The following is a 27,153-nucleotide window of genomic DNA, read 5'->3' on the forward strand; positions in this document are numbered from 1 at the left end:
TACGTGTGATTGATTTTTACTAGCGTGACTGTGTGAGGTGATAATTAGATACTTTTATATAAATTATTAATTGTATTAGAGAAACCTTATAGAAAGGAAAAACTATTTCGGGTAGCTCTCAAGTCTCAAGCATTTTTTTTTAAAAGTTCTATGTCACACACTTTGATTTCTACATGTTCATTTGATGATTTCCCATTCGCTGGTGGAGATGATGATGAACCAAGGGTTAGTTGATGTCCACTTGATCTGGATTATTGCAGAGATAAAACTTCTTGGTAAAATATTTCAGTGGTACAGTATACTGTATACACAAGGGCGATCGGTTAAGAGTGTAAAGAGCGCATGAGCTCGCCAAGGAAGCAACTTCATCCTTATTGTTTTTTAATAAGTTTGCTTAATGTTTCTATGTGTTTTTCTTTAAGCTCATGTTTTAAAAAAATAAAAAAAATTAAAGACAATGGATTAAAGTTAAGTTAAAATTTTCAACCTATTTAGTTAAATCCATCAGTTTGACATCCGTTTGGCGTACTTATATATTACAAAAAATCCTCCCTCTGTCTCAAAATGTTTGCCACATTGCATTTATACGAGGTAAACTTTTAAAAGTTTGACCATTAATTCTCATTAACATATAAGAAATATATAGTCATGTAGGACCTTATTAGACTCGGTCTAATAACTTTAGAATATCAACTTTTTAGAAATTCAACACGTTCCGTTCTAGTTGACTTATTTTGTCTGAACTTATATTATCTCAATTTATCTGAACTTAATTGAAAAGAACTTACTTAAGTTTATTTTGACTGAAAATAAGTCAAAATAAGTTGGGTTCGAGAGTTCAAGTCAAGTTGACCCACTTAACCCGATCAAATTGGGCTGTAAACCAGAAGTATTGCCCATGGGCCTTTTCCCATCTTGTATCTATAGTTCCATACTCCATAGAGTTCAAGAAATGTCGAAATTCCTAAAAGTCTAAAAAACCCTAGATTAAGGAATTGGGAAATTCCTCTTCTCTTCCGTTCAATTCATCACTCCGTTCGACAACACTCATTGAATCTTGGTATGATTTTGTTGTTTAATTCATCAATTGATTCGTCTTCTTCTTGCTTTAGCTTAATCTTTAATTCTGTTCTTCATCAATTAATTATTTCTTAGAAATTGTTAATTTGCCCGTCGATTAACGCGAATTCATCTTATTTTTATTTATTTATTTGGATTATGTAATTAATCGAAATCAATCATGCTGCTAATTTCTTTGAGATTCAGTGATTAGTGTTTCATGCATGAATTAGCTTCAAACTTTAGATAATGGCTAGAATTGATGCAGTTCAAAAAAATTGATGATGTGAAGTTTGGTTGTAGATTGTTGTTTTGCATGATTGTTTGGTCCACAATCTGTCGCTGCTGCCACCAGAACCGTTGAAAGATGCCGCCAAAACAGTCGAAAGCCGATATTGCGAAGAAGCAGAAGTTAGTTGAGGATAAGACATTTGGTCTTAAGAACAAGAGCAAGAGTAAGAGTGTCCAGAAATATGTTCACAGCCTCCAATCATCCGTCCAACCTAAAATTGACCCTAAAAAGACTGAAGCTAAGGTCTTTATCTCCTTCATTAGCATTGGATTATAATCTAATGGTCGTTTTGCTAAGATTTTCTCTTTGATTATATTAATTTTGAGTATTTTTCATACCGGTGTCACTGTAAAGTATCGGTTTTTACGTGCTGTTTGTTTGAAACTATAATGTATAGCATACTCTTTCGAGGTGGAATTTGTTGTCACATTGTGTTGACCAGCTATGACTTAACTTTACAAATATTATACCATTAGGGTTTTTCATCTTCTTCCCATTGCTTAATTTAAGCAGTAGCTTATTGGGAATCTTATCATTAACTCTTTTTTTTCTTTTTTTTCTGACATTGATGTATAGAACATGTGGAGTGATAATTGTGGATGAAGGTTCTTTTTTTGAATTCCTGGGACTACAATTTATTGATGGTACTTATGTATATTTTGTGTTGGCATTGAAGATTTATGAGTGATTGAATGTCATACAAAGTCTTAGCTTGACATGGTATTGAATTTTGTGCACTCGTATAGTCATGCTTGTGCTGATTAGTTCATTTGGTGGTTGTCTGATTTGCAGAAAAAGAAGGAAGAAGAGAAGGCTAGGGAGAAAGAGCTGAACGATTTGTTTAAGATTGCTGTTACCCAGCCCAAAGTTCCAGTTGGTAATGACCTTTAATTTTTTAGCTGATGATGGATTTTTACTCTTCAATTAAATTTTCTTAGTTATTATAATTTTGAAGAGGTATTTACCTTGTTAGCTTTTGTGCTTGATCAGGTGTTGATCCAAAGTCTATACTGTGCGAATTTTTTAAGGCAGGGCAGTGTTCAAAAGGTTTTAAATGCAAATTTTCACATGATTTAAATGTGCAGAGGAAAGGAGAGAAGATTGACGTGTACACAGATAAGCGTGGTGATGGTGAGTGATTAAATTTGTTGTTAATTTTTAGCTTTAGTTATGTTTTGAACTAAGCAGGTTATTGTCTCTTGTTTGTTTGTTGATTGACTATTCGTTGGCATTTCCTTCTCTTAGAAGGAACAATGGAGGAATGGGATCTAGAAACCTTGGAAAAAGCTATTGCTGAGAAGAGTAAGGAGTACAATCAGAACAAACCAACCGATATTGTAAGTGTATTTTATTTTGTTCTTTGATTAATTGAGTGTACAATCAGAACAAACCATGGCCTGAATCCAAATAGTGTCGCAGCTATCACCCAGTGGAGTTTATTTCCCCTGTCAACATTATATGGTTGCTATTGCTGACCCATTTCCTATTTACTCAGTAACATTTAGACATTTTATTGCTCACTTAGTAATATAGAGATTTTTAAAGATTTTTTTAATACCTATGTAAGCTGCTCAAGCACTATTAGGATTCAGGCACTATTCCGATGGAGCCAAGGATTCATTTTTTCTTTGGCGGTGGGATGTAATAGACTAAATCAAAATGACTCTTAATACCTCTTCGCTTCCTTTCCATGAAGTTGAAGATGGTCGTCCCGTTGTCGCTTTTCGGTCAATTGGAAACAACCTCTCTGCAATTGCAGGGGTAAGGTTGCGTACGTCCGACCCCCCCTTACCCTGCTTCTTGCGGGAGCCTCTTTGAGGCAATGGGGTAATGATTTGTTGTTGTTGTTGTTGTTGTTGTTGTATTTAAGCTGTTAACTGAAGAGGCCAAAAAAACAGTTTGTTAGAGTAACTAGTGGTATACATAGAGACTTCTAATGAACAATTTTTAAGGTCAAAGGAACCGTTTGTTTGAGTAATTGAGTGTTGATGGGGAAAGCTTTGTAATGAGTGGGTTGGAAGAAAAGAAGTTCTTCGTATTGCTGCAGTGGTGATGAGATTAGCTCTACAGTTAGAAGGTAACTAGATGTGGTTAGTCTTGCCGAATTCCTTTGCTCTCTTCTGTCTTCCCCTTTCTCTACCTTTCCCGCTTCGTGCCTTACAATTGAGCAAATGCTGGTTAATAGTGTTTATGCCTTGCATCAGTGTTCAAGCTGCTAATGTGTTGAGTGGCATAATAGTACAAAAGTTATTATCTTGACAACTAATTGGTTTAAGCTTATATACCATCCCAAGATAAAGCTTTTGGCGAATTTAAGGATTGAGGAATGTTTTCCTACTTTTTCTTTCACATAAAATCAGCTCTATTAGTGCGTCTAGGTAGGTGTACAGATGTATAGTTGACTAGTTGTATTACACTATTAATGTATAAATTTGGACTAACTCATTGCCTTTTAGAAGTTATGTCATATATTTGGTGAAAATTCACCTTAAAAGACATTTTTGTTTACATAAAGATACCAAAAAGCCGACGTTGACCCATCATGTACTTATCTCGTCCCTTCTATTTTATTTATCTCTGCTTCTTTCACCAGCCTTTTCCTCTCATTTTTTCCTAATTCCCTCCCTCCTCAATTCCTTCCCCCAAACATTGAAGAAAGAGATGCAAGAAAACTACCTAGGTTGAATGAAAACGTGAGTTTAGGCTAATCCCAAGTCATTATTTGTACTATTCAACTAGTAATTAATAGGGGTAGGGGGAAGTTAAACCTTTTGTTGGTTATTGATTCAAAGTATTGCAGTTCCAAAAGTTAAGGAAGCCTGGTTTAGCAAAGAGGTCATTAATGCAGCAAAGGAACTGCCATACTTGGACGAGAGGATAGTAGTAACACTTCCATCAAACCGAAGCACATGATTTGGCTCATCTGTTTCAACGTGAAATACAGGTGTCTGTGTAATATATTGCACAGTTTTCAGAGACACCAAAGGCCTACTTTGTGTTGTTACAGACCACAGGAGAGCAGCAGCTGAAGAACGAACACAACTCTGGCAAATATCAAACGAGATATCGGCCCTTCAGAGGGCCGTGGCTTCGACTTTGTCGGGTTTCATGCCAGCAGTGAAGTTGTAGTAGCACTGTAGCAGTACGTGATTCGGGTATCCGAAGACATAGAACTAACAGTATTGAGGTTTGTCTGGTAAGAACTAAGAGTGGAGTTAGGTTCTCCACAAATATGGTAGATGAATTGAGCAGCTTTTGGGATGACAAAAATGAGTTGAATCAATAAAAAGAGCAAACTGGTTATTTCTATGTTGCCAGCGATTCAGTTTATAAATCAATTCCTCTTCAAATGTAAGTGGCAGATTTTTAAGGATATTAGTATTTGTAGTTTTGCCTTAATAAGGTTTAAGGTTGTTGAAATATAGTGGTGTAGGCATGATCATTATCATGGGATAATGGGATATAGTTCCTTATTTCTAGTTAGGTTTGTTTTTATATTTGATTATATATATGATGCTATGTAGTTCGTTGTTCTGATGAATGGATGGAGCAATAACCAGTTTCTACTTGCTGTTCTATTCCCCCTCTTCGCAAAAGTTATAAGTTCAGCAGCTTTCTCAATTTATACTACTTCCTTTCTCTAAAAGATAGCTTGTTTGGACAATTGGACGGCATATATGATAGGGACTAAAATTTATTCTTTCACACATTTCACCCTACCCCTTTCTTTTATTGTAATTTCATCACCCTTTTTTAAAAAAGCTCAATCACAATATAAAATGAAGACAAGAGTAAAGAATGTATGGATTCAAGCATTCAACTATGCGTAAAATAAACTGAAAGCATTATGGAGTATATTCTGCAAGCATCGAGGCTGTTGATAGTAAAAGCTCATAAGTTACCTACTAAATCTGTATTAAATTTCACAGCTTTCAAAGTCAAGTCATTGGAAAAAATTCTTTGTTCCTCATTTTCCTCTTTCCCGCCATGTTCAATTTTCTAGTGTAGGTCTTTAGTCTAATAAGTTGTAAATTTCAGATTAAATGACTAGAGCTGGCACTGGCAGAACTTCGAAAAGTCTTTCTCTACATAGGATGGATAGATTTTGAGACTGCGGAACTCTTGAGCTGTGCTTTCTCTTTGTTCAGTTCCCAGTTTGCTGGACCGGGTTTGATGTGCATTTCAATTGATCTGATGTAGTTTTGATGGAAAAGTCTCTTTATTGCAAGGGTAAAAATAAGTTGTATGACTGCCCTTTAAACCCTGTTCACAATGGGAGCTTCTGTAGAGAGGATTGAGTAATAATGTAGAGAGGATTGATGTTCGTGATGGAAGTTGTTGTATGTGTTAATTTAGACATGTCATGTAGTGTACCCTGTGCTATTTGATCAGACTTTTGTGTACCTTTGACTTTGTTTGTCTCTGTCTCTGTCGAAGTGTTGATGTTTTCCCTAGTGAGCATTCTTATATATTAATGCGACATAATTAATTAATGATTCGAGGATCTATACAGGTGTGTAAACATTTTCTGGATGCAGTGGAGAGAAAACAATATGGTTGGTTCTGGTCATGTCCAAATGGTGGTACGAAATGTATGTACAGGCATGCTCTTCCTCCTGGTTATGTTCTAAAATCTCAAATGAAGGCTCTGCTAGAGGAAGAGGCTGATAAGATGGCCATTGAAGATGAAATCGAGGATCAGGTGATATAATTGTTGCATCTGACTCTGATATCTATGTGGCTTACAAGTTGACTTGAAATGAAGAGGTTTTTCCCTGTACAGTGAATTGCGTATGCTAATATATCCTTTTATTAATTGTAGCGGTCAAAAGTGAAGACTACAACTCCCATGACTACAGAATTGTTTTTACAATGGAAGCAGAAATTGGCGGACGAAAAAGCCGCTAACATGGCTTCTCAGAGCATGGAGAGAGCAAAGAATGATAGAATGAGGTATAATTTTCTGCTTCCCCCCAAATCTTCTCTTTTGGTCCTCCATATTTTCTGTATAGAAGTTATGTAGAACATTATATTATCTCATTTGGTTATCCTTCTTATTTGCAGTGGACGAGAATTATTTATGGCAAATGCTAGCTTGTTTGTCGATGATATTGGGGCATGGGAGGAATATGAAAGGGACGAATCTGAAAATAAGGAGGTTAGGTCCATTTTCATTTTGTATATTACAAATTATCTAATTCCATTAATTGGGACGACATCTGAATATCCTTGGCTCTTTTTTTAATACTCTTTTTTATCCTTCTGCATAAAAGACTTCTTGAATATCTTATTGAAAGATGTCCACTATGTTGTCTGTGATAAACTATGCTTTTAGTAAGATGTTGGGTTGTTGTGCTTGCTGCTTGTTTTTTCTTGGGATTGTTTATGCTTCGCACTCTAATTACTTGCGACGCCTTCCTGTATACTCAGCTGGGTTCTTTTGTTCCAAATTAATTGCGACATCTCTCCTTTTAAGTTCAAACTGCATCAACTTTGACTGCAAATTCTCACAAATATATAAGGAAAAATACAGTCATGTTGATCTTGTTAGTTTTCATTTTGTTGTTTGTTAAAACTTGAAAGTCTATAAACAGTAAATAACTTTGATATTACTTTGGAAGAACTGATTACAGAAAATTTACTATTTTGTAATTCATATGTAATGCTCGCTCATACACCAAAAATTCAAGCTCAAAGACTTGTTATCAGAAGAAAAAAAAAGTTTCCCTCACGCCCACGAGTGGGAAGACAGTTGTTGCACTTTGCTTTGAAGTTTCAAGAATCTCTGATGTTTTACCAGTGGATTTCCTGCTGCATACTTTCTATCGATGTCTAGGTTCTATGTTCATAATGCAAAATAGAGGTCCCAGTGGGCTGAAGGAGTGGTAGTATTGGCTGTTGCAGTTCTGACTGTCTGCCTTGACATCCTTTGGATGTTTCTTTTTGGCCTGTACCAGGCGCAATTTAAGGAGTGGTAGTATTGGCTGTTGCAGTTCTGACTGTCTGCCTTGACATCCTTTGGATGTTTCTTTTTGGCCTGTACCAGGCGCAATTTAGATGGTGGACCATGATACACAATGAACATGGTGCACATTAAGAACACAAGTATATAACCAAAAGAACATTATCTTATATGAAAAGAATGTTTTATACTTTTAATAAAAAAGTGGTGTTTTTTAATGACAAAAACAGTGAATGATATGTGGCATGGTACACAGTGAGCATGGTGCAACTTAAGAACACAATTATATAACTAAACGAACATTATCTTACGTGAAAAGAACATTTTATACTTTCAATAAAAAGTGATTTTTTTATAACAAAAACAGTGGATGATATGTGGCATGTTCTTTTGTCGCAATGTCATGTTCTTTTACATGTACACCTATATATTCTTTTAGGCGCACCATGTTCATTGTGCACCACGGTCCATCATCTAAGAATTGCTTGCCAGGTTGTAAACTTGTGATAATACAACTTTGCTAGTAAAATGGTGATGCTGTTATGGAGTTGGAACTCATTTATAATCTGGAAGTTGAAACCAATATTAAGAACTTTTTGATTTGTGTTTGTCCTATTTCAGGCAAATGGTAAAGCGGACAACGGCAGTTCAGCTCAGAATGATGTCCCGAGCTCCTCTTCAGGTGCAGCGAATAATGATGATGACGAGGACGATGAGCTGGATGACCTTGACGATGACCTGGACGAGGACGAGTTGGAAGAGCTGGAAGCTAGTTTGTCGAAAACATCTATCCAAATAAAAGAGCCAGGTCCCAGTGTGTAAAATTATCAAGACTCATTACAAGTTTGTACCTCAATCACCAATTGGTTTCTTTTGGTTTATGTAGCCTGTCAATTTGCATATGAATGCTTGATATATTATTGTACGAGTAGCTTTTTTACGAGTAATCTTCGGCTTCGTTTTTGTTTCTATGAAGGGATTGTTGCCTTTTCTCCTGCTTCTGTTGTGAAAAGAAGCTGTGAATAAAATGAGGGCAATTTTTTTTGATTTGGCAAAGTTGGGTAATGTCACCCGAGTATTTGAAAAATTAGTCTTGTTAGCTTTTTGAGGATTTAGGTAAAGGCAAAGGGGTTTGAGTTAGATTTTGCTGTTGTGTTTGCAGGTGATGGGCTCGCGGTGGTTGACCCAAATCAACCACTTGTACCTAAATAACCCGAACAGCCCCGATAGTTCTGTAAATTAAACAGCTTGATGGGTCTACAATGCCGGACTTTTTTTGTTTTTGATAGAATTGAACTATTGAAGGTCGAAGTTTATGAACAAGTTTAGAAGTTTAGGGTTTCAGTTTTGGTATGGGGCTGATGCCTTGGAGTGGCATGGGGGTAAACTCTTTATGACCAAATTTGGAGATCTATTCCTTTCTAGAATTCTAGTATACCCATGTGGGTTTGTTTTCATTTTACTTTGTACTTCCTCCATTCCGGAAATATCGCATCATCTGTTTTTTACACTATTCACAGTACGACTTTGGCCATTTTTTGTGATTAGTCACGTGGGGCCATGGTAGATTCGTATCGATATATATTATCTAAATGTATATTACTTTTTTTTATAATTTTACTTGCACACGATTTGAGATATTAAGAGTCAAAGTAACGGTTAGGGGAGTAAAGTCAACTATTGTGCGATATTTTCGGAACGGAGAAAATATTTAAATATATTGTCTTTAATGACAAAAGAAATTATTGTTAGAGATTTTCTATATTACAAGAATTGAAAGTAAATATGGATTATTACAAGAATCTGTAAATATACTAGCGCTAACTAGGTGTCCGGCATTTGCAATCCAATCAACTACTCTATCTGCCACTCTATAAATATGCTCGATCTCCCAAACTTTGAAATGTCGTAGAAAGTATTTGATGTCATTGGCGATTTTATGAAGTTTTTAGAGAGTATTCCAACTTCCTTTGACTGAATTGATGATGTGTAGATTGTTGCCTTCGATGAATTATTTTTTAATAGAGCTCAAGCTATGAAGAAGAATAGTTGTGCCATTGCTATCTCAAATGGTAATTCATACCGTTGCTGAAGAAGATTTACATGATCCGTTGAAATTTAGTTTGTAGGTACCCAAAGGTGGAGAACGGTGGAGTGAGGTGGACGTGTGTGAAGTGACAGGGGAACCCGTAACTTAAAGTGAGTCACTATGCGAGGAAGTCTTTGTCACAATGTACTTAAGTGAGTATCAATACAGAATTTGGAGTACCAATACAGAATACGTTAGTACCAATACAAATTATGTGAATACCAAAAATAACACATGACTTATATTGGTGGTATTTCTAAGCAATTTTGCATTTTGGTACTGACATATTATGTGTTGGTACTCAAGATGATTGTATTTGGATCACTTGTGTCCATGTGGACACAGTCACTTGAGGTTTAGAAACCCTCGTCACTATGCAACCAAAATTGACGATACAACCATTTTTTCTTTCCAAAGAGACCAAATAGTAAACCTGAACTTCCACGGAGACCAAATAGAACACATGAATTTTCCACATAGACCAAATACAATCACTCCTTTCTTTCCATAGAAACCTATGTGAAGTACCTAATGAAAAATGCATAACGAATGGAACAGAAACAAATACCTAATATCTAATTAGTACATTTGACTTGTTTACATTTTAAATTGCACAAACAATAACAAACATTGTATAAAGATTTTGGTTTAAACATGCAAAAGTTAGTAAAGGATGCAACTTTATATGTTTAAGAAATTGGCAAATAAGAGAAAGATGTAACCATGCGCTTCAGACTAAATGCATATTGGCAAGACCAAAAACTGCCAAGTAGTATCAATTAAAGGTGGACAAATAAATAGAACTGTACATTATATTAACAATTTACTAACTCAAAAGTCGATATATTCCAACTTGCCCTCCCAATTACAACTCAATGATAATAACTAAGGAAACAATTTGTTATCTACAGTAACTCTCATTCCTACTACCCAAACCCACCATAAACTGCGGTTCTTAACCAAATCCGAATCCCTCGCTAGCTTCATGAATCGCGAGCAGTAACCTCTCTTGCAGATGTTCTTTTGAAGGATACTCGGGTAGATCCAACTGGTTGAAGCTGTTTGAGATTCAAATAATAGGGTTAGAGTTGAATCCATACAGATCCGATTATATGCAACTCTACATACAACCAGGTCAAAAAAAGGAGGGAAAAAAAAAGGTTTAAAACTACATTTTCAATTTAAAAGCACATCTATGCAGAAGCACATTTTTACGTTTTTAAAGTTTAAAAGCACATACATTTTTTCAAAGAAATTCTTTTTATTTGAGTGATCGTGCTATACTTAACAATATATTCTTTTAAAGTGAAGAGTTCTTTTTCAAATAAAAATGTGCTTTTAAAAGAAAATTTATGTTCTTAAACAATAAAAATGTGCTTTTTGAAGGATTAAAAATGCAAAACGACTCTACCCAATTGAGCACATCATAGAATTGGACAAAAGAGAACACAATTGTCTTGGAGAAATATTACCATGTGTGCGCAGACGGTAAATGGTCCTGACTGCCATATGCTTTGTGAATTTGGAATTTTTGTGCGCCTGAAATGCCTTGAAGGGCACTGAAACCTTCAAGAGGCACCTGCAAGAACAATTGGAAAAAGAAAAAGAAAAAAAGCGGGATCAGACCGCAAACAATTGTGAACAATACATGGTTTAATGAAATAACAAAAGGGATCACCCCCTAGGAGCTAGGTGTAATCTAACTAAACAGGCAATATTAATTATGTAATTATATTTAGGAAAAATTAACAAAGGTCCTAACTATGAGCAACCTTCTCTATAAGGTCTAACCTTTCGAATAACTAATAACTCATAGCAATCCTAAGTATTTGCCTCATTTCATGTGTTTGGTCCTTACCGGTAACCAACCTACTACGATGGGTAAAGATAACACATGGCAAGTTTTTATTGGTCCTTCAAACTATTATTAAAAAAAAAAACTATTATCGATCTTTTCTTTCTCCTTTTCTTCTGTCTCCAAAAACCCATCGCCAGGGTGCACCACCAACATTTGGCCCCAAATACCGAACCGGGGAGAAGCCTACAAGCTTCCATTCTATAGTCTCCAAACATTTGATAAGAGGAACTAGTCACAAATATTGGAATCCAGGAAGTAGCGGTATAACGGCAACCATTTATTCCATTCTATAGTTTATACTTACTACCATGAGAAACTAATTGTATGATATGGTTAATTCCATACATAGATCATATTTCAGCTTCGAATTTCCAAAATCCTAAGATGAAATAATATTCTAAGGAAAACAGCTACATAATCAATAAGACCAATACACAGAACATGAACCATGAAATGTTATTACCATGGTCTGATTTGCTAGAAGAAGTGAAGAGAAAAGATTTATCGTTGGGTGGAAATTGTCAGCATGGGTGTGATTACAGTTGAAGATGGAAAATGATGGAGAAGAGAAAAAAGTAAAAGATAAATGTTTTCACCAGTTTAGCAGGTTTCAAGTCACAAGGGTCTGTTTATAGAAACAATACATTATAGTTGGGATTTTTATGAATTAATTAAAAGGTCGGACTTTTTAGAGAAGGTGGCCCATAGTTGAGACCTTTGTTGTTGAATATTCCTTATATTTATAAAGAAATATTACCTTTGAAGTGCCTGTAACGAACTGCAGTAGGCGTGCCTTATCTTCCTTGCTAAATCCCTGGACAACCTCCCAGAACCATTGGATAACTGGAGATGCAGGACTGTAACCAGAGTATTCGGTATTGGCTCTCATATCCTCCACTGCAACACATCAAATTTGGAGTGTCAGAGACCAAAAAGAAAGATACTAAATACTAAAGAGGATATTTCTTCCGGTAAAAGATGGCAGTACTTACAATCAATATCAGGAAGACCACTTATTAATAATTCAAGTTCTTTATCATTAAAAATGGATATGAGTTCTCGAGCAATCAACTCATTGAAGCCTTCCAAGAAAGCATTAATTTGAGGTCGAATTGCAGTCGTCAATCTGTGCTCCGCAACTAAATCAACATATTGATGTTTATTCTCCTCTGTGACTTTTATGTTTCGTCCACCAGGAATTAACTCATAATCCGTCACCTGTATTTTCCAGCAAAATCTAAACGTTAAGAAAGCTTATTACTTGAGGGGGGAAAAATGTACATGTTCATAGCTGCGATTTACCAGCTATGGAAAACAGGAATACTGTTTTTTGGGATCAATATTTGAAGGGTGTAGATAATTTTGTAAAAAATGTAAAGAGGGATATTAGATATAGAATTACAGTTGTAAATTCTAGGATTAAGTGCTTAGGATAAAACTTGGTTTGAAAGCATATGTAACTAAAAGATTTTTCCTGGTTTTTTGTTGCATTAAGTTTGGTTCTTAGGCTTGTTAGCCTTGCGGTTCTTTTGTTCTCTGGCTGTTTTCAGCGTCCATCCTAGATGGTGTGTGGCCAGTTAACTCTTGGTTGTAAATGGGTGTTTGGATTGCTATAAAATTCTTACTTGCTTACCAAAAAAAACAAAAAGATGTACATGTAGGAAATAAAGAAGATTAGTACCTGTGTCCTTTCATATAATATCAGCTTCTCCTCATCAGCATCGATGCTGAAAGTAAGATCTAGCACTTCGCTTATATCATGCTGCAGAAATATAGAAATGGTAAGAAAGGACACATCTTAAATCACCCTTCCTCCCCCAAAAAAGTAAAATAGGAAAAGGGAATCATCCAAAAAGGTAAAAAGAAATACGAAGGGAAAAGCAACAGAGAACTTTTAAAAAAAACACATGCCAGTTAACCATAATAAGATTCATACCTCAAGCATCCATTTAAGATTCTTGTAGTAATCTGGATCAATGGCTTCTATGTCATGATAAGTAACTTTTACACCAAGGATATGCTTGTAAAATGAGCGAGTGAAGTGAACATCCAAAAGCTGGCCATCGAAAAGTGCTTTGCCAACCTGTAATGTTTCATGTAGATGAGAAGAAGTACAAATTATAGGACTAAAATTTGCAACGATGAAGAAATTATAATACTTACAACTCGCCCGACGAACTTGAAGTACGAGAGATGCTCAGTTTGATACACAGAATTTGGGTTGGGCTGAAAGGTAGAATCATTGCCCACGGTAGTGAACAACAATGCACCTTTATCAAAGATAACACGGGACAATGATTGATACCATTCCCTAGTAAGCCCTCCAGCATCAATACCTTCTTCTCCCTGAAAATGCACAGTCAACCTCCCCTTCAACTCTTGGGTAGACCTCATGCGCAGTTGATTGTATGAATCTTCAAGAATGTATGCTCTTCTCACTGAAATCCTCAAAGGGCTATGATGATGGTCATGTTGATGCTTTATCTTTGATCTGAAGTGAGCACGTTTGTTATCAAAATCAATGAAACGAGGAACCTTTATCATCAAGGAAAAGGACTTTTCAAGCAGCCCAGGGTTCTGCCGAATAAAAGCATTCAGTAGTTTCCGATGCTTCTCAGTGAACTTCACAAAAGCAACACGCTTCTCGTCAACACTTGAGACGGGCCCTAATGTCTGCTGCTTGCTGGCAGAAGTACTTGCATCATCTACTTCTGGAACAGCTGCAACAGTGAAATCCTGACTTGTACCAGGCTGTCCAGGGTAAATTTTCTCACATGTCACAAAGAAAGACTCGATATAGGGTAGGACATTTTGGCTGCCAGCAGGAAGAGGTGGGCTTGCAGTAGAAGGCTTTGATTTGACAACTAAAGATGTAGAAGGGAGTTCAAGGCCAGAATCAGAATACACCTCTATTCTGCCTATACAACTGCTCAGCTCCAGCCATAACGGTTCCAGAACAGTATTGATATCCCTAACAAGAGAAAGGGCAACATTTCGATCCTTTCCAGCAACATTCGGCTGATCTTCTTGCTTCTCGTTCACAGAGGAAACAAGAGAGCTAAGAGCCTGTAACACTCTCAGTATCGCTGCTCCATCAGAAGAAGTAGAATGTAAGAGAGCTCCTTCAGCCTCCCCAAAGGAATGCAACTCTTCCATAGCAGACTGACTTAGTTTTTGCACTGAGTTTGCCAACTCAGTGATGAATAGATGACAATGAGGTGGGGTAAAGGCCACCAACTTCTTCAGGACGTCAGCAGCTAGTGCATAAGCATTATCTGACAAACTGAAAGAAACTACGTGTTAATATTTAAAAGGAAAAGGACACTTGGATGAGCTCAGTGGATATGCAGAGCAAAGAACAGGCAAACAAGTCAGAGATGTTGTAGGAACAAGAAATGCTCTGAACATTCTCCAAACTCCAATTTACTAGAAAACTTGTACACCTAACAGTTTCATAGAGCAACTACGTGCAGCCAAGTGACACAATAATTCTAATTTATTCCATAAAAAATGGAGCAAATAATGTATATTAAAAAATTGAAGATAAACGGAAATTATACCCTTCTGTTGCGAGTAAAGAACATAATAGCCTGAGATCAGCTTGTGGAAGGCTAAGCAACACGGTCTTAGCATCATATGCCTCACTTGAACCAGATACTGACGGTACAATAGATTCATCGACTTTAGAACCTGCATTGGCTTCAGAAGAAGCTGCACCTGAATCAGTAGTTTGCATCTCAGCATCTGTCGTAGGTGCCTCAGAAGAGCCAGATTGCTGCTCTGGAGTAGGTAATCCAGGTTTAATTGAACTAGACTTGCTTCCAGCATTGTCAATTATAACATCCAGTAGACTTAAAAGCTGGCATCAAAAGAAAACATCACAATTAAACAAGGGAAACGCAAAAGAAATACATGAGAATATATTATAGAAACAGATGTGCTGTCAACGCAATATCCTCACCTGTTCTAGGTGTGCATTGCTCCTTAAATAAAGAGGTTGATTCAAAAGACCCAATAACAGTGCAACAGGATGAAACTCGTCATTTGCCTCAGCATTTTCATTTTCAACAACCATCAACGCTTTACCACGCATGTTATCTGCTTTATCAGACACAGAATGAGACTGATGCGGCAGTCTGAGCTCGAGCAGGATCTTGGCAACATAAGGATGATTTCGTGCCAGATAGGTAAGAGTTTCAAGAACTCGCCGAGAAACCAAAGGAGGAACTCCTAAATACCAGATAGAAAAACATACTATTATAATTTATTTATTTAAATTAGGCATTTCCAAATGTGGAACTAGTTTAGAACAAAAGAGGCATGAGTGTATCTTCAGTCACGCCAAACAGGAAATTAGAAGTGTCTACAGATTTAAGTTTCTAAACAAGCATTGGTTTAATTTATGCAGTAAAGCTAACAGCTTAAGGGAATATCATAATGGCTGACAAATCCAAATAAAGACAGACAAGAAAAAGAGAAGGAATATCGACAAATGGTGTCTAAAATTCAGAGCTCCATGCTCCATCACTTAGGATGAGATGCACAACAAGAAACAGAACCAAGCAATGCTCCATTTATAAAACTAAGTTCATTAATAGATAAACAAAGAAGTCTTACCGTCAATGAACTGAGGACGAGAATACATTACATGGCTTTGGCAAGCAAAAAGCCGATATGACGGTTCCGCATCATTTTGCTGATTTCCCTGCTTATGCTCATCAAGCATCAGCATCTCCATCAAAATTTTGACTAATGCAGTCCTGGTCTCGATATGTGCACACAGATTCAAAAGAAGTCTCTGAAAAGAACCTTTGTAGACTTGCTGCAAAGCAAAATGCATTAGAATAGTTCCAGAAGAAAACCAACAAATCAATAAATTCAGCAATCATCAACACAACGTTACACACCTGAACAACACGTATTAACCGAATCATGCCCTTCAGAGCATCGGTATCAACTAAGGGAGCACCATCAGCTTCGAGTAGTTTAGCTCCAACAGAGCGGCGTGAAGAAGCAACAGTTCCAACAGCTCTGTCCAGGCCTGATCCTTCACCTCTTCTAGAAGACTCGCCTCTTCGGCCTCTTGGGTACATACCAAAAAGTGTGCGACTGTGATAACGATGTGCAAACCTTTCACGCAACATGTTTGCCTCGGCAACAAGAGCAGGAGTAAGATTTGCCAGCACAGCATCAGATGATGTTAAAAGAACCTAGCAGATATGGTGAATTTGTTAAGATGAAAACATGACAATCAACACTAAAAATGCTTTTAAAGACAACTGATAGTTAACCTCTTCTCTAAGTTCTGAAGGGAAGGTAGCAATTATTGACACAGTATCCATCTCTACAGGTTGCCCCTCCAGCTCTTGGGATTGATGAATCCTCTGTGCCTGCTGCTGCGCAAGAACTTCTGCTCGAATATCCGGGGGAAGTGCTGCAAGGAATTCAGGATCAATATCTGCAGAGTTCTGCTGCTCAGCATTCGCAGGCTGGGTTCCTTGACCTTGCTGAGCGGACAGAACTTCAGCTCGCAACTCATCTGGAAGAGCATCAAGGAAAGTAGGATCAATTGAACTAGAATCACCATCCCCCACCATTTGCTGCCCACCCACTGGAACACCTTCTTCAGCCTCCTGACTAGGGTTTTCTGCAACTTCACTTAAACTATGAAGTGATGTATCCCTGACACCAACTGGGGTAGTCGACCCAAATGAAACAGTGTTTCTCCTTGTCCGACTTCCAAGTGACTCACCTAAAGGCATTCTGTCAGCAGAGCCTTGCCTGTCTGGTCCATCATCATGACCATCAGCGCTCCCAATTTCAACATCTAAGCTACGAAGACTTTCTCCCAGAGTTGCCCCACTTCCACCACTTTCTTGGCTCACTGCCTCAACATCTCGAACAGCTTCATTATGCTCAAATTGCATATCAACAGACAAAGACTCAGTACCTGACACATTATGTCCTTGAAGAGGCAGGGTTGACCCCAATCTATTTTCAGGATTAGAGCTGTCTATAGTTGCAGAAGATGGTTGGTTATTTGCATTACTCTCAACTGGAGTGTCTACTCTCATACTCGTGTCTGATGGTAGCAGTTCACCAGCGTCAACCTTACCCTCAGGGTCAACACCGGTCTTGTTCTGATCAGAAGGTTTCTCAGTGTCTGGCCTCCTCAGCTGTGACACCAGTAACTCCTCTAAGCCTTGGGGAATGGCAGACGAACTTGAACCACCACCTGGCTCATTATCATCAAGCCACATGTTAAATCTATGACTCTGTCGTCCATTTCGCGCAGAACGAAATATAGTGTCCAGTCGGGATGAAGCAGTTTCCAAATTTCTATCAGAAAATAGTAAATCACTTGTATTTTCTGAAAATAAAAACGTGTTAAAGATCTGATACAATAATTACAGTATGAAACACAACCAAATACGAAGAATATCAAATACAAAACAAATCTACCTGAAGCTCTAGAAGTTGCCAAAGTTGATGAGGGATGTGACTCAACGAGGAGTGGATGTTGAGACGGCACAGTGTTATCACTTCTCCCAAGAAGGTTGTATATGGACGTAGAACGCCCTTGGCGCCTAGAGCCAAACAGCTCAACGGGCATCACTTGCAGAGTTTCATTAGCAAAACTGTGATCTCTACCAAAAACTTCTATGTGATCAAGCACATTAATCCCATTGATACCTTCCTCCAGCCGGAGTATGAGTCCTTCTTCATCATCCTCATCATCCTCATCCTCTTCCTCCAGTACTTCTTCGTCAAACTCATCTTCATCCATCTCCTGGTCGTCCTGGTCAGTATCTGGATGGGGTAGATGGTGATCTTCATCTTCTTCTAAATCATTTTGCTCATCTTCATCCTCGTCGTCTTCATCATCATCTCCATCATCTGCATCATCTCCAGACATCTCATCATCATCATCGTCGTCTAGGTTTTCTTGCCCATCTGGTTGAATTTCAAATCTGATCCCCACACTGTCAATCCCATTCTCAAGACCCCTTCCATCCTCAGGTGTGTCATGCATGTAATCTTCTTCATTCGGAGCAAAACCTCCACCAAGATCTTGATCATGCTCCATATCATCTGTTATTGCCTCAGAGCCACCATACATATGCCCAACACTAAAAGAATCGCCTCGGGCATCAGTGACAGAGTTATCATTCTCTTGAGAAGCAGCTTCCATAGCTTGCACACCCTCACTACTATTGTCAATTCTCTCGAGCAAATTAATATCAGAAGGCTTGGCAGAGTTTCCATTCTTTCCTGCATGTGCATCAGCAGAATGAATATGTTCCTTGGTTACCAATTCTAATGCTTTGATGAGTCCAGTAACAACACTTAATGAGTCACCAACGTCAAGGTCCAGCACTTGTAGGGTTCTAGTCAGTGATCTAACTAGACCAACATCAATGAAAGTAGCAGAAGCTTCTGAAGAGATATTGGAACCAGTTGGGGATCGCGCACCTAGTACATCATTTAGAAGTTCAACAAACGCCAAAATTTCATTGCCTGGTGAAACGAAACCCTCAGACATTTCAACAAAGTAACTGAAAACTGAATTGATCTCTGTGAAAATTCTCTTCCTGGACTCAGCAGAACGAACACAAGCAGCTACCAAAAATTGACCAGCCCTGGTTGCCAGCTTGTGTTTCCAGTCACCATCTAATTTTTTTTCTTTTTTGGGTCTTTTAGAAGAGGGGACAAATTTGTGCAGAATATGGCAAAATAATCCACCAGTGCTGCATCCAGAAGGGCCTCGCTGTACCAAACTCCTGCAGCTACTCAGTTCAACATCCTTCCGCAGTAAGACATGAACAGAAGCAGCATATGTGACAAGAATCTCTGTCAGAAGCTTCAAGATAAATACAATTTTGGCCAGTGAAGCAGAAACATCCTGGTTTTGAGCTTCATTTTCTTCAGATTCACTCGCAAGAGCCTTTCCTTTTCCTTTACTAGCAGCTACATCAATGTCCATGCTAGTTGTTGACTGTGTACCCGAAGCTCCAGGCAAGGAATCATCTTTTACAGGGGGTTCAAACATTACCACTTTATCCAGGAGAAGTTCAATCACATTGATGAAGCTTTGAGGAGGTTTCTTGTGAGCCTTAAAACTCTTGGACTCCTGAAGCTTCCCTTGCCCACCTCCCAACACCATAGGTGAAAGACCACCAGGAGCAGACTTTGTATCAGGACCCAATGGTTTCTCCTTCTCAGATGTTTTTTCCTTTTCTTTCTCCTTGTCCTTAGATTTATCTTTCTCACGATCTTTTAACAAGACAATATACGGCCTGTCACCTACCATCTCAACTTGACAAACAGACTGAGCAGCGCGCATGAACACTACTGGGTCTCTAGATATAACAGATGTCAAATTTACCAAAAAGTTGCGGACGGTAAGCCTTCCACTCGTTTGTCTGTTTGTTGTAGTAACAATATTGTGACGGATCTCAGACTCCATTGCCTGCTGAAGAGTCTGTGGATCTTCAAGAATATGACGGATGATAGTAGATGCAATATTGTCAAACCCAGAGAAAAGACTGCTCGTCGGTAGATTGAGAAGCAAAGGTAGACCCCCAGCATCAAGAAAAGTAACAGCAACAGAATGGGTTCGGGTAAGTGTCGCACATAGCTGGAGAACAGCATGCATCGTATCTGAGGGCAGTTGCTTCCTGATACAATTACAAGCAACCTCAACAAGCCTCTTCTGCTGGTCAAAATCAACACGCTGTTGTGATGGTTCCAGCGGCTTGTTTTGATTATCTTCATTAATAACAACTGATTTCTGCTGGCTGCTTTCAGTGTTTCTCTTCAACAATTCAATAACCTCGGGATTCAGCTTCTGATCAACTTGTAACAAGCGATCAATAGCAAGAAAGGCAGCTGTTACCCATTTCGGAACAAGTGTATCTGTCCCACCAGATGACCCAGCATCCCATTGCCACAATACATCAGAGACGAGCTCTACCAAGCCATTTTTTAGACAAGTTTCTCGGGACACGGCATCTTCATGAAGAATCAAAGCAAGAACGTGAAACAATGCAGACAACATAGGGCTATTACCACGATCAGTTACAGAGTTACAACGCTTTATCTGTTCAATAATAAAGGAAATAACATTAGGTCTGTATTGACCATCGTTCTGGGAGCACATTGTCATGAGCAAGTCTCGGACTGGAAATGCAAGAGAATCCTTTGATTGTAAAAGCTTTACACAAGTCAACAATAGTTCATCAATTGGTGGAAGTTGTGCCATCTCCTCTTCAAATTGCTGACTGCTTTCTTTTGCAGCATCTTCTTTTGATTCTGACCCTGGGTTTCCAAGAGACATAGCAAGTGCACGAGCAAGCTCATCATCTTCTTGGACTTCCTCTTGATGACTGAACAGCCACTCCATTGCCAACTCAACACTGTTGGCTCCAACTTGCCTCAGAGCTTCTTCGGCCCTGGCCCTTGTAAATCCCATATCTACTATTGTTGTGATAGCTGCTTCATTTGGAGGTGGACCTGTTAATCTACTGCTGCTACTATTGCTACTGACATTTTTCACTTCAACTCCAGAATAAATATGCCGAATAATAGAGATAATTGAAGTAATAAATTCGTAGCTGCAATCAACAAACTGTGGGTGGGTCCACACTGGAAGCACAACCTTCAGGACCATAGACTGTAGAACCTTCACAAATGTCTCAGCATCTTGGGGAAATGGAACATTGCTATTAGCTAAAGGCTGCACAAGCAAGTGTTTTGTAAAGGGAGACAGTATATATGATGAGGTCACCAAGTGATCCATTAGCTTGCCGTAGCTAGCAAGAGGTCCATAGAGCCATAAGTGTTCAGACTCTTCCTTTTTCTCATGTTTCAGGTTTCCATCATCAGTCTCCATAGGTGATGCAGGAACAGTGAACAACAATTGGCTCGTAGCTTCAAACGTAGTCAACACTGACTGAACAACACCTTGCCCATACAAGCAATTTAATAGCACAGGATTACAAGAATCATGCCTGTCCATTAAGATACCATCGATGAAATCCACAACCTTGCCAAAGTAGCGGCACTTGCTGGATACTGATGCCTCAGATCCAGAAGGACTCATATGTCCCTCAAAGTTCATGTGTCCCAAGCAGATGGAAGCAAAGGTAGAAACTACAGCTTTAGAAGAAGGTGAAATATTAATGGCATCATCACGCCGCCTAGACGGCTGCAGCATTGACTTGCCCAACTCTTGAAGCAGATGCATAATGTGTAACGCGAGTGATCTGACCATGTCGCAACAAGATGAATAATAAATTTTCTGCTTGTCCTCTTCCTTTCTAAGAGCAATATCAGTATCTGAACCAGCTGATTCACGTGACTGCTGGCTGCTTCCCAGACGAAGGTTTGAACTATCAGAAGTACTTCTCTGAATACCACCTGCACGGCCAAGATCTCTATACAGATTTATAAGATCAAAAAACTGGGACTCTACGCTCCACCCTGACATCCTTCTTCTGAACAGTGGATCAAGCAATTGCCTAAAAGATGTGACTCTCTGTTCCTCAGGCCCAGCAGAACTAGATACCTGCTGTGATTCTGATGCAGAAACAGAACCTGCACCTTCTTGTACTTCAACTTTAGCATCCTCAAGAAGTGCAATCTGCCATAATGTTTCACGATGCACTCTCCCAATATCCTCTAATACATCCTTGTTATCACCACCAAATTCCGTAAGCAATGCAGATATCCACCTAGTTTCTTTTGCAGCAGCAAGAAACAGAAGAAATTCTACAAGAAATAATGAAGAGAAAACCCCATGGTCAAGTTTAGTCTTAGAATCCAACAAAAATGACCCTGCAACCAGACTAAATCCAGTCAAAGCTTTCTTTAAATGATCCCTCAAAAATGAACAGAAAGCACGAGCTAGTGGAGAAGAGTGATGCTGAGTAAACCCCTTGAAAACCATAGTGCTGTGCAAAGCAATAGCCATTCCCTCGGAGGATTGGGCAATACTAGGTCGGAGCAAAAGCTTCAATAAAGCATCAATACCAGACTTCTCAACAAACAACCTACAAGTTTCTGAATTCTCCATTGTCCTGTGAATCAACACCATTACATGAAATACGCTCAAGTTAATGAAATGCTCGTCTGTAATATCCTCCCCAGCTGAATCAGACGGAGTGACTGTACTGGAAGAGCTTTCGCCTCCACTTCCTTTCTCTCCAGAATCCATTTCCATAGAATTACTCTCATTGACCTTCTCGGATGACCCTGACGAACTTCCCTCCCCTAAAGATGAAATTTTGTTGATAATCTCAATAACAATATCAACCCCAGTGTTTCTGAGTGAGGACACATGACGCAGCAGCTCTTCCACGCCATTTGCCAAAGGAACAATTGCTTCATTCATAGCCACAACATATTTCTTGCTTGTGAAAATTTCAAGAAGGAAACGCAATGCAGAAGAGTCTTTTACTGCCTCCAGACCTTTGGTATTAAGGCAAATGGCACCCAAGCCACTAGGCACACAAGTGAGAGCTTTCGAAGAAGGAAGTACGCCAGCAACAACTGAAGATAAAAATGCATCTGGAAGACCCATTTCATGTAAAATAGGGAAACAAGTAGGGTCTTTATGGAGAATTTCGCTCATAACAGTAACAGCAGAGCAATAAATGTCACCTCCAAACTTCCCAACATTACTAAATATCAAAGCCAAAGTGGATGGCAAAGTACTATCATGAGAACTCTGGGAGCTGGAAGTGTTTGTAGGAGCGTAGGTTGCTGATCCAAGAGCCTTCAACAAAGCCCTAATGAGCCTCTTCTGACCGTACACATGATCCTCGGAAGAGCTTGAACCCTCGCCCAAAACCATCCATGTACCATCTGAACCTGCTGTACCAATAACTCTCTGAACCTCTATATGCAGTCTCTGGGCTAAAAGTTCAACCCCTCCCGAATCTTTCAAAAGGGTAACAGCTGCATTACTGTAATCCATAAGCTTCTGAAGTGTTTTGACAGCATAACATACAAGGTGCATATGTGTAGGATCAGAATCCTCCAGAAGAGGTAAAAACGTTGGAACCATTCCTGAGCCACGAATGATGCTTCCTGAACTTGAAGTAGATATGACATGAAGCAAATAGAATTGCAGAAGTGCCTCAATAAAAGCAAGAGATGACGGATCATTAGAATTCTTCAGTGATAAAATTGCCTTTTGAAGTACATTCAGAAGAATCAATCGGTTACCACCAGCAAAATTAATGCTTGAACCACTCAGCATCCTGGCTCGATCATGGGATGACGAATACGCAGCCAATTGAGCTCCCAATGCAAGCATAGCAAGTGTTCTGACAGTTCCAGAAATAACTTCCTCAGAACGAACTATCTTGATTAACTCATTGGTATATTCAGGCTCATTTGCAAAAAAGGACACAAGCTCATCATTCGCATCGTTAGACTGCACAAGCACAATATAGGCAAGAAGACAAATTCTACTATACAATCTGCCTGATCTAAGAGAACGGAAGGCATGAGCATATCTGATTCTTGTAAGCAGCGAGAATCTCTGCTCGATTGGTATATTATACTGCTCAATGCATTGCTTAAGAAGCAAAAGATCATCCTCCTTTCGTAAATGCAGATCTGGCATATGTATCATGGTTGAACTAGAAGACTTTACATCACTACTGCTTTCACCGCTTCTTTGGGGACTAACCCCATGCAATTCAAAGTACAGGGTGGAGCCTAGACGAGTTTGAGACTTTTCATCTTTGTCCTGTACATCTGAGGGAAACAAAGATAATCCCTCTTCTTGACTCTTCTCATTTGCCACAACACATGAATACAAACCCAGGCCCTCTTCCTTGCTCCCCCATCCCTGAGCTAAAGACAATAGGCAACTATTAATAGAGCCAAGTCCAATCATCTTTCCACTTACATGCAACTTTGAGGGAGGTATTTTCACAAGAGAAGAAAGAGTCTCTAACGTGGCCAAAAGAAGTTCGGGGTCTGTTGAGGCGAGCAAGAACTTGAAATGCTGTTCAGAAAAACATTAGAAGTAAACATGATCAGTTGGGACAGAGTCATCTCCATATGCTCGACTGAGACAGAAGACTGCTGATAAATAACATATTTACTCTAAGCCTCAAAGTACCTCTAGACCATCGAATGAACCCTTGTTGTGACAGTTCTCAAGAATGATTTGCATCACCCTCAAGATCTGCAAAACTGCATGCTTTGGAAATGGAGCCTCGTCTTCAGTTATAGCATCGGAGAGGAGGAGGTCATTCCTTTGAGTTATATAGGCCTTGAAGTATGTATCAAAATGATGAAACAGTGGCCTCCAATGATGAAAATTCCCCTAAACAGACAGGAGAAGGTAAGTTGATGTGTGCATGGAACACAGACGTGAAAAAATCCATTCACATAATATCAAGAAAATCACCTTGTTGTACTCCCAACGAAAACCAGACAGCGGAATTGCCAGGTCTTGTAGTGGACTCTGAATTACCTTGTCAATAAATGCTTTGATTTTAGGAGGCTGCACAAAAGGAAAAAAACATTAAACCAAAACAGCCCACTCACTATCAGATTCATTTGACTAAATGAAACGTCCGACTACAAAATGGACACGTCACAGTATCAGTCATAATTGGTAAAAAATCTCTGTCTAGAGACCTAGGCAATCAGCGCAAATGATCCACAATACAAATCCTGACAATCCCTTAATATAACTATGGCACGCAGAAGAAGAGAGCTGATATCTGGCATTGATCATACCGATTTCACGTAAGTAAAACTAAGATAAAACCTTTGCAGAAGAAGAGAGCTGCGGTCATACACACATCTAAAATCTGATCTAGTTTCAATAATCTGATCTAGTTTCAATAATCTGATATAGACAACTATTACACCAGTACGTTTTATGATTATAATAATGTCGAATACAATACACATTAGTATAGCTATCTTGTTTCAGTACTCAATTCGGGCACCAATTTTAATTTGCACGATATGCACATTTGTATAGCTATCTTGTGGGGATACTCAATTACGGCACCAATTTTTATTTGCACAGATTACTAGACTTTGAAGACACCAGTAGAACGATGTTTCCTGTCTTTTGAATGCTAATTCAACATTTAAAGCATGTATCTTCGTACAAGAATGGCATAAAGCAATAAATTTAACAACAAAGTCGAACAAGAACCCACTAAAGGTTTCAAACTTGATTCAAAACCTCCATTAAAGTACTGATTAATCAGCTAATATAACAAAACCTAATCCACAAAAAAATACTACAATTAACTCTAGAATAAACCCTAAAACACGAACAAATACAAAATCCCCTCCCCTACAACACCCCCAAAGAAACCCTAAATCAACAATCAATGCCGAAAAACCCTAGTCCGAAATACAAATCAAAAAATTAAAAACACAAATAAAAATAAAAATAGAACCAAAAACACTGACCGTCTCAGAATCAATTTGAAGAGAAGGACCAAAGGATCCTTCATTAGAGAAGAGCTGCCGAAGCCGCGACGGCAAGCTCGATCTTAACGTAGCCATTTCTGGAGAAATCTCAACCTTTCTGGATTAATTTCTCTATAATCTACATATACCACCAAAGAATTCAACAATAAATCACAATCAAGAGTTCACAAATTTACCATCAAAAGAATCCAAAAAAAAAAACCCTAAAAAATTAACAAAAATCAATAAATAAGAGAGTGAGATAAAGAGTCAAAGTACCAGAGATTTTGACGAAGAAGATGCATACACATCCGACACTTTTCTTTGGTTTTTCGACTATACAGGAGAGAGAAAGAGGGGAGAATGAGAAGAGGCGGAACCCCAAAGCAAAATTTGGAGAAATGAGAAAAAGAAAACTGGTGTTTTAGTTTCTTCCTTTTTCTTTTTCTCTTTCTTTTTCTTTTAATTATTTTATTTGAATTGTATTGTATTTACTATGGGAAAAATGAATGAGAATTTGGTATTTATTGGAGGAGTTAAATCCAAAATGGAAAGAAAATAAAAAAAGAATAGGGTTTGGTGAGGTGACTCGATTTTAATTAATGACTTTTAGGGTTTTTCGAAGTCACGTCATGAAGTTATGTTTGTTTGTTTTCTAGGTGGAAGATTTGAAGATTTACATGTGACTCGATTGTAGTATGATTTTGCGTAAATTCTTACTATTGTATATTGATCTAAGTATATATATCTATTGTATATTGATCTAAGTAGATGACTAGATGGATAACGATTTGAAGAGTTGAAGTGAAACTGTCGAAGTAATTTGAGTTATTGACCTGATGAATGTATGGAGGTTTGTCTATGTTGATCTCAACACATTGTAACTTAGACATTGACGCTTATTGTAATTACTAAAAAGTTTTCGGATGTACGTCTATGGTACAAGGAGATTCCCAACTGAGCAAAAAGTTAAATTTTGAGTGTACAGTGTGTTGATGAATGAAAATTATGTGCAAAAAAAAAACATATGAGAAAAACCTCCTAGTGTAGTTGCTAACCAATTATGGATTTTGTGCGCTTTCATTTTAACATTCCTAACGTATCAAACTAGTAAATTAATGATATTGAATTAATAAGGGAAAAGGTACAAAAGACGGTATTGAAATGGAATGCATTGTACTTCGTATTTACTCTCTTTCTCACCCCCCTGCCGTTGGAATCACGTTAGTGAGAGAGTTTATTTGATTACCTTTTTCATGTATTGTTTTCTCCGGTATTCAGGTGAAGCAAAAGTAATGATGCCAATGATTTCTCTTAAGGTGTAAAAATTATGTTTTGGAGCAAGCAGCTAGACTGGGGATTGAATTCATGAAAACACCCCTCACCAATGGAGTCATGCTTTTACTCACCGTTTATGTCTAATAAGTCAATCATCACAC

At 38.3% G+C, this 27,153-nt stretch overlaps 2 protein-coding genes across 4 annotated transcripts; one reads left to right on the forward strand and one right to left on the reverse strand.

The window, feature by feature from the left end:
• The first annotated feature begins 903 nt into the window (after nt 1-903).
• Nucleotides 904-8,951, forward strand: LOC110793026 (zinc finger CCCH domain-containing protein 11). 2 transcript variants are annotated; one of them, XM_021997943.2, is made up of 10 exons: nt 904-1,060; nt 1,363-1,594; nt 2,144-2,228; nt 2,342-2,482; nt 2,597-2,688; nt 5,865-6,053; nt 6,174-6,304; nt 6,416-6,509; nt 7,935-8,156; nt 8,476-8,951. In XM_021997943.2, exons 2-9 carry the CDS (start codon nt 1,427-1,429, stop codon nt 8,133-8,135), a joined length of 1,101 nt encoding a protein of 366 aa, XP_021853635.1. In that variant the 5' UTR covers nt 904-1,060; nt 1,363-1,426; the 3' UTR covers nt 8,136-8,156; nt 8,476-8,951. The 2 variants fall into 2 exon arrangements, with proteins under 2 accessions (XP_021853635.1, XP_021853580.1); XM_021997888.2 differs by lacking the exon at nt 8,476-8,951 and having other exon boundaries at nt 7,935-8,284.
• A 1,156-nt stretch (nt 8,952-10,107) lies between these two features.
• Nucleotides 10,108-26,154, reverse strand: LOC110792883 (E3 ubiquitin-protein ligase UPL2). Of its 2 annotated transcripts, none has more exons than XM_021997733.2 (17): nt 25,994-26,154; nt 25,715-25,853; nt 24,687-24,782; nt 24,396-24,602; nt 17,723-24,278; nt 16,552-17,630; nt 16,168-16,470; nt 15,878-16,082; nt 15,222-15,490; nt 14,821-15,119; nt 13,424-14,543; nt 13,197-13,343; nt 12,942-13,022; nt 12,253-12,478; nt 12,018-12,157; nt 10,875-10,981; nt 10,108-10,460 (listed from the first exon to the last, which is right to left on the reverse strand). In XM_021997733.2, the coding sequence occupies exons 2-17, from the start codon at nt 25,808-25,810 to the stop codon at nt 10,358-10,360; spliced, it is 11,034 nt and encodes a 3,677-aa protein (XP_021853425.2). In that variant the 5' UTR covers nt 25,811-25,853; nt 25,994-26,154; the 3' UTR covers nt 10,108-10,357. The 2 variants fall into 2 exon arrangements, with proteins under 2 accessions (XP_021853425.2, XP_021853483.2); XM_021997791.2 differs by having other exon boundaries at nt 25,715-25,812; nt 25,994-26,151.
• Between the last annotated feature and the right edge of the window lie 999 nt (nt 26,155-27,153).

The sequence above is a fragment of the Spinacia oleracea genome, chromosome 2, assembly GCF_020520425.1.
Source record: "Spinacia oleracea cultivar Varoflay chromosome 2, BTI_SOV_V1, whole genome shotgun sequence".
In the NCBI taxonomy this organism is placed as follows: Eukaryota; Viridiplantae; Streptophyta; class Magnoliopsida; order Caryophyllales; family Amaranthaceae; genus Spinacia; species Spinacia oleracea.

What these genes read in the sequence shown, in the direction of transcription:
- LOC110792883 (XM_021997733.2), bottom strand. Translation starts at nt 25,810, where the DNA reads ATGGCTACGTTAAGATCGAGCTTGCCGTCGCGGCTTCGGCAGCTCTTC. An exon ending in GTTCATTCGATGGTCTAGAG is followed by an intron (nt 24,279 to 24,395) that starts GTACTTTGAGGC and finishes TTTTCTGAACAG; the next exon opens with CATTTCAAGTTCTTGCTCGC. An exon ending in TCGTTACAGGCACTTCAAAG is followed by an intron (nt 10,982 to 12,017) that starts GTAATATTTCTT and finishes TTGTTCTTGCAG; the next exon opens with GTGCCTCTTGAAGGTTTCAG.
- LOC110793026 (XM_021997943.2), top strand. Translation starts at nt 1,427, where the DNA reads ATGCCGCCAAAACAGTCGAAAGCCGATATTGCGAAGAAGCAGAAGTTA. An exon ending in AGAACAAACCAACCGATATT is followed by an intron (nt 2,689 to 5,864) that starts GTAAGTGTATTT and finishes GGATCTATACAG; the next exon opens with GTGTGTAAACATTTTCTGGA. An exon ending in AAGATGAAATCGAGGATCAG is followed by an intron (nt 6,054 to 6,173) that starts GTGATATAATTG and finishes TATTAATTGTAG; the next exon opens with CGGTCAAAAGTGAAGACTAC.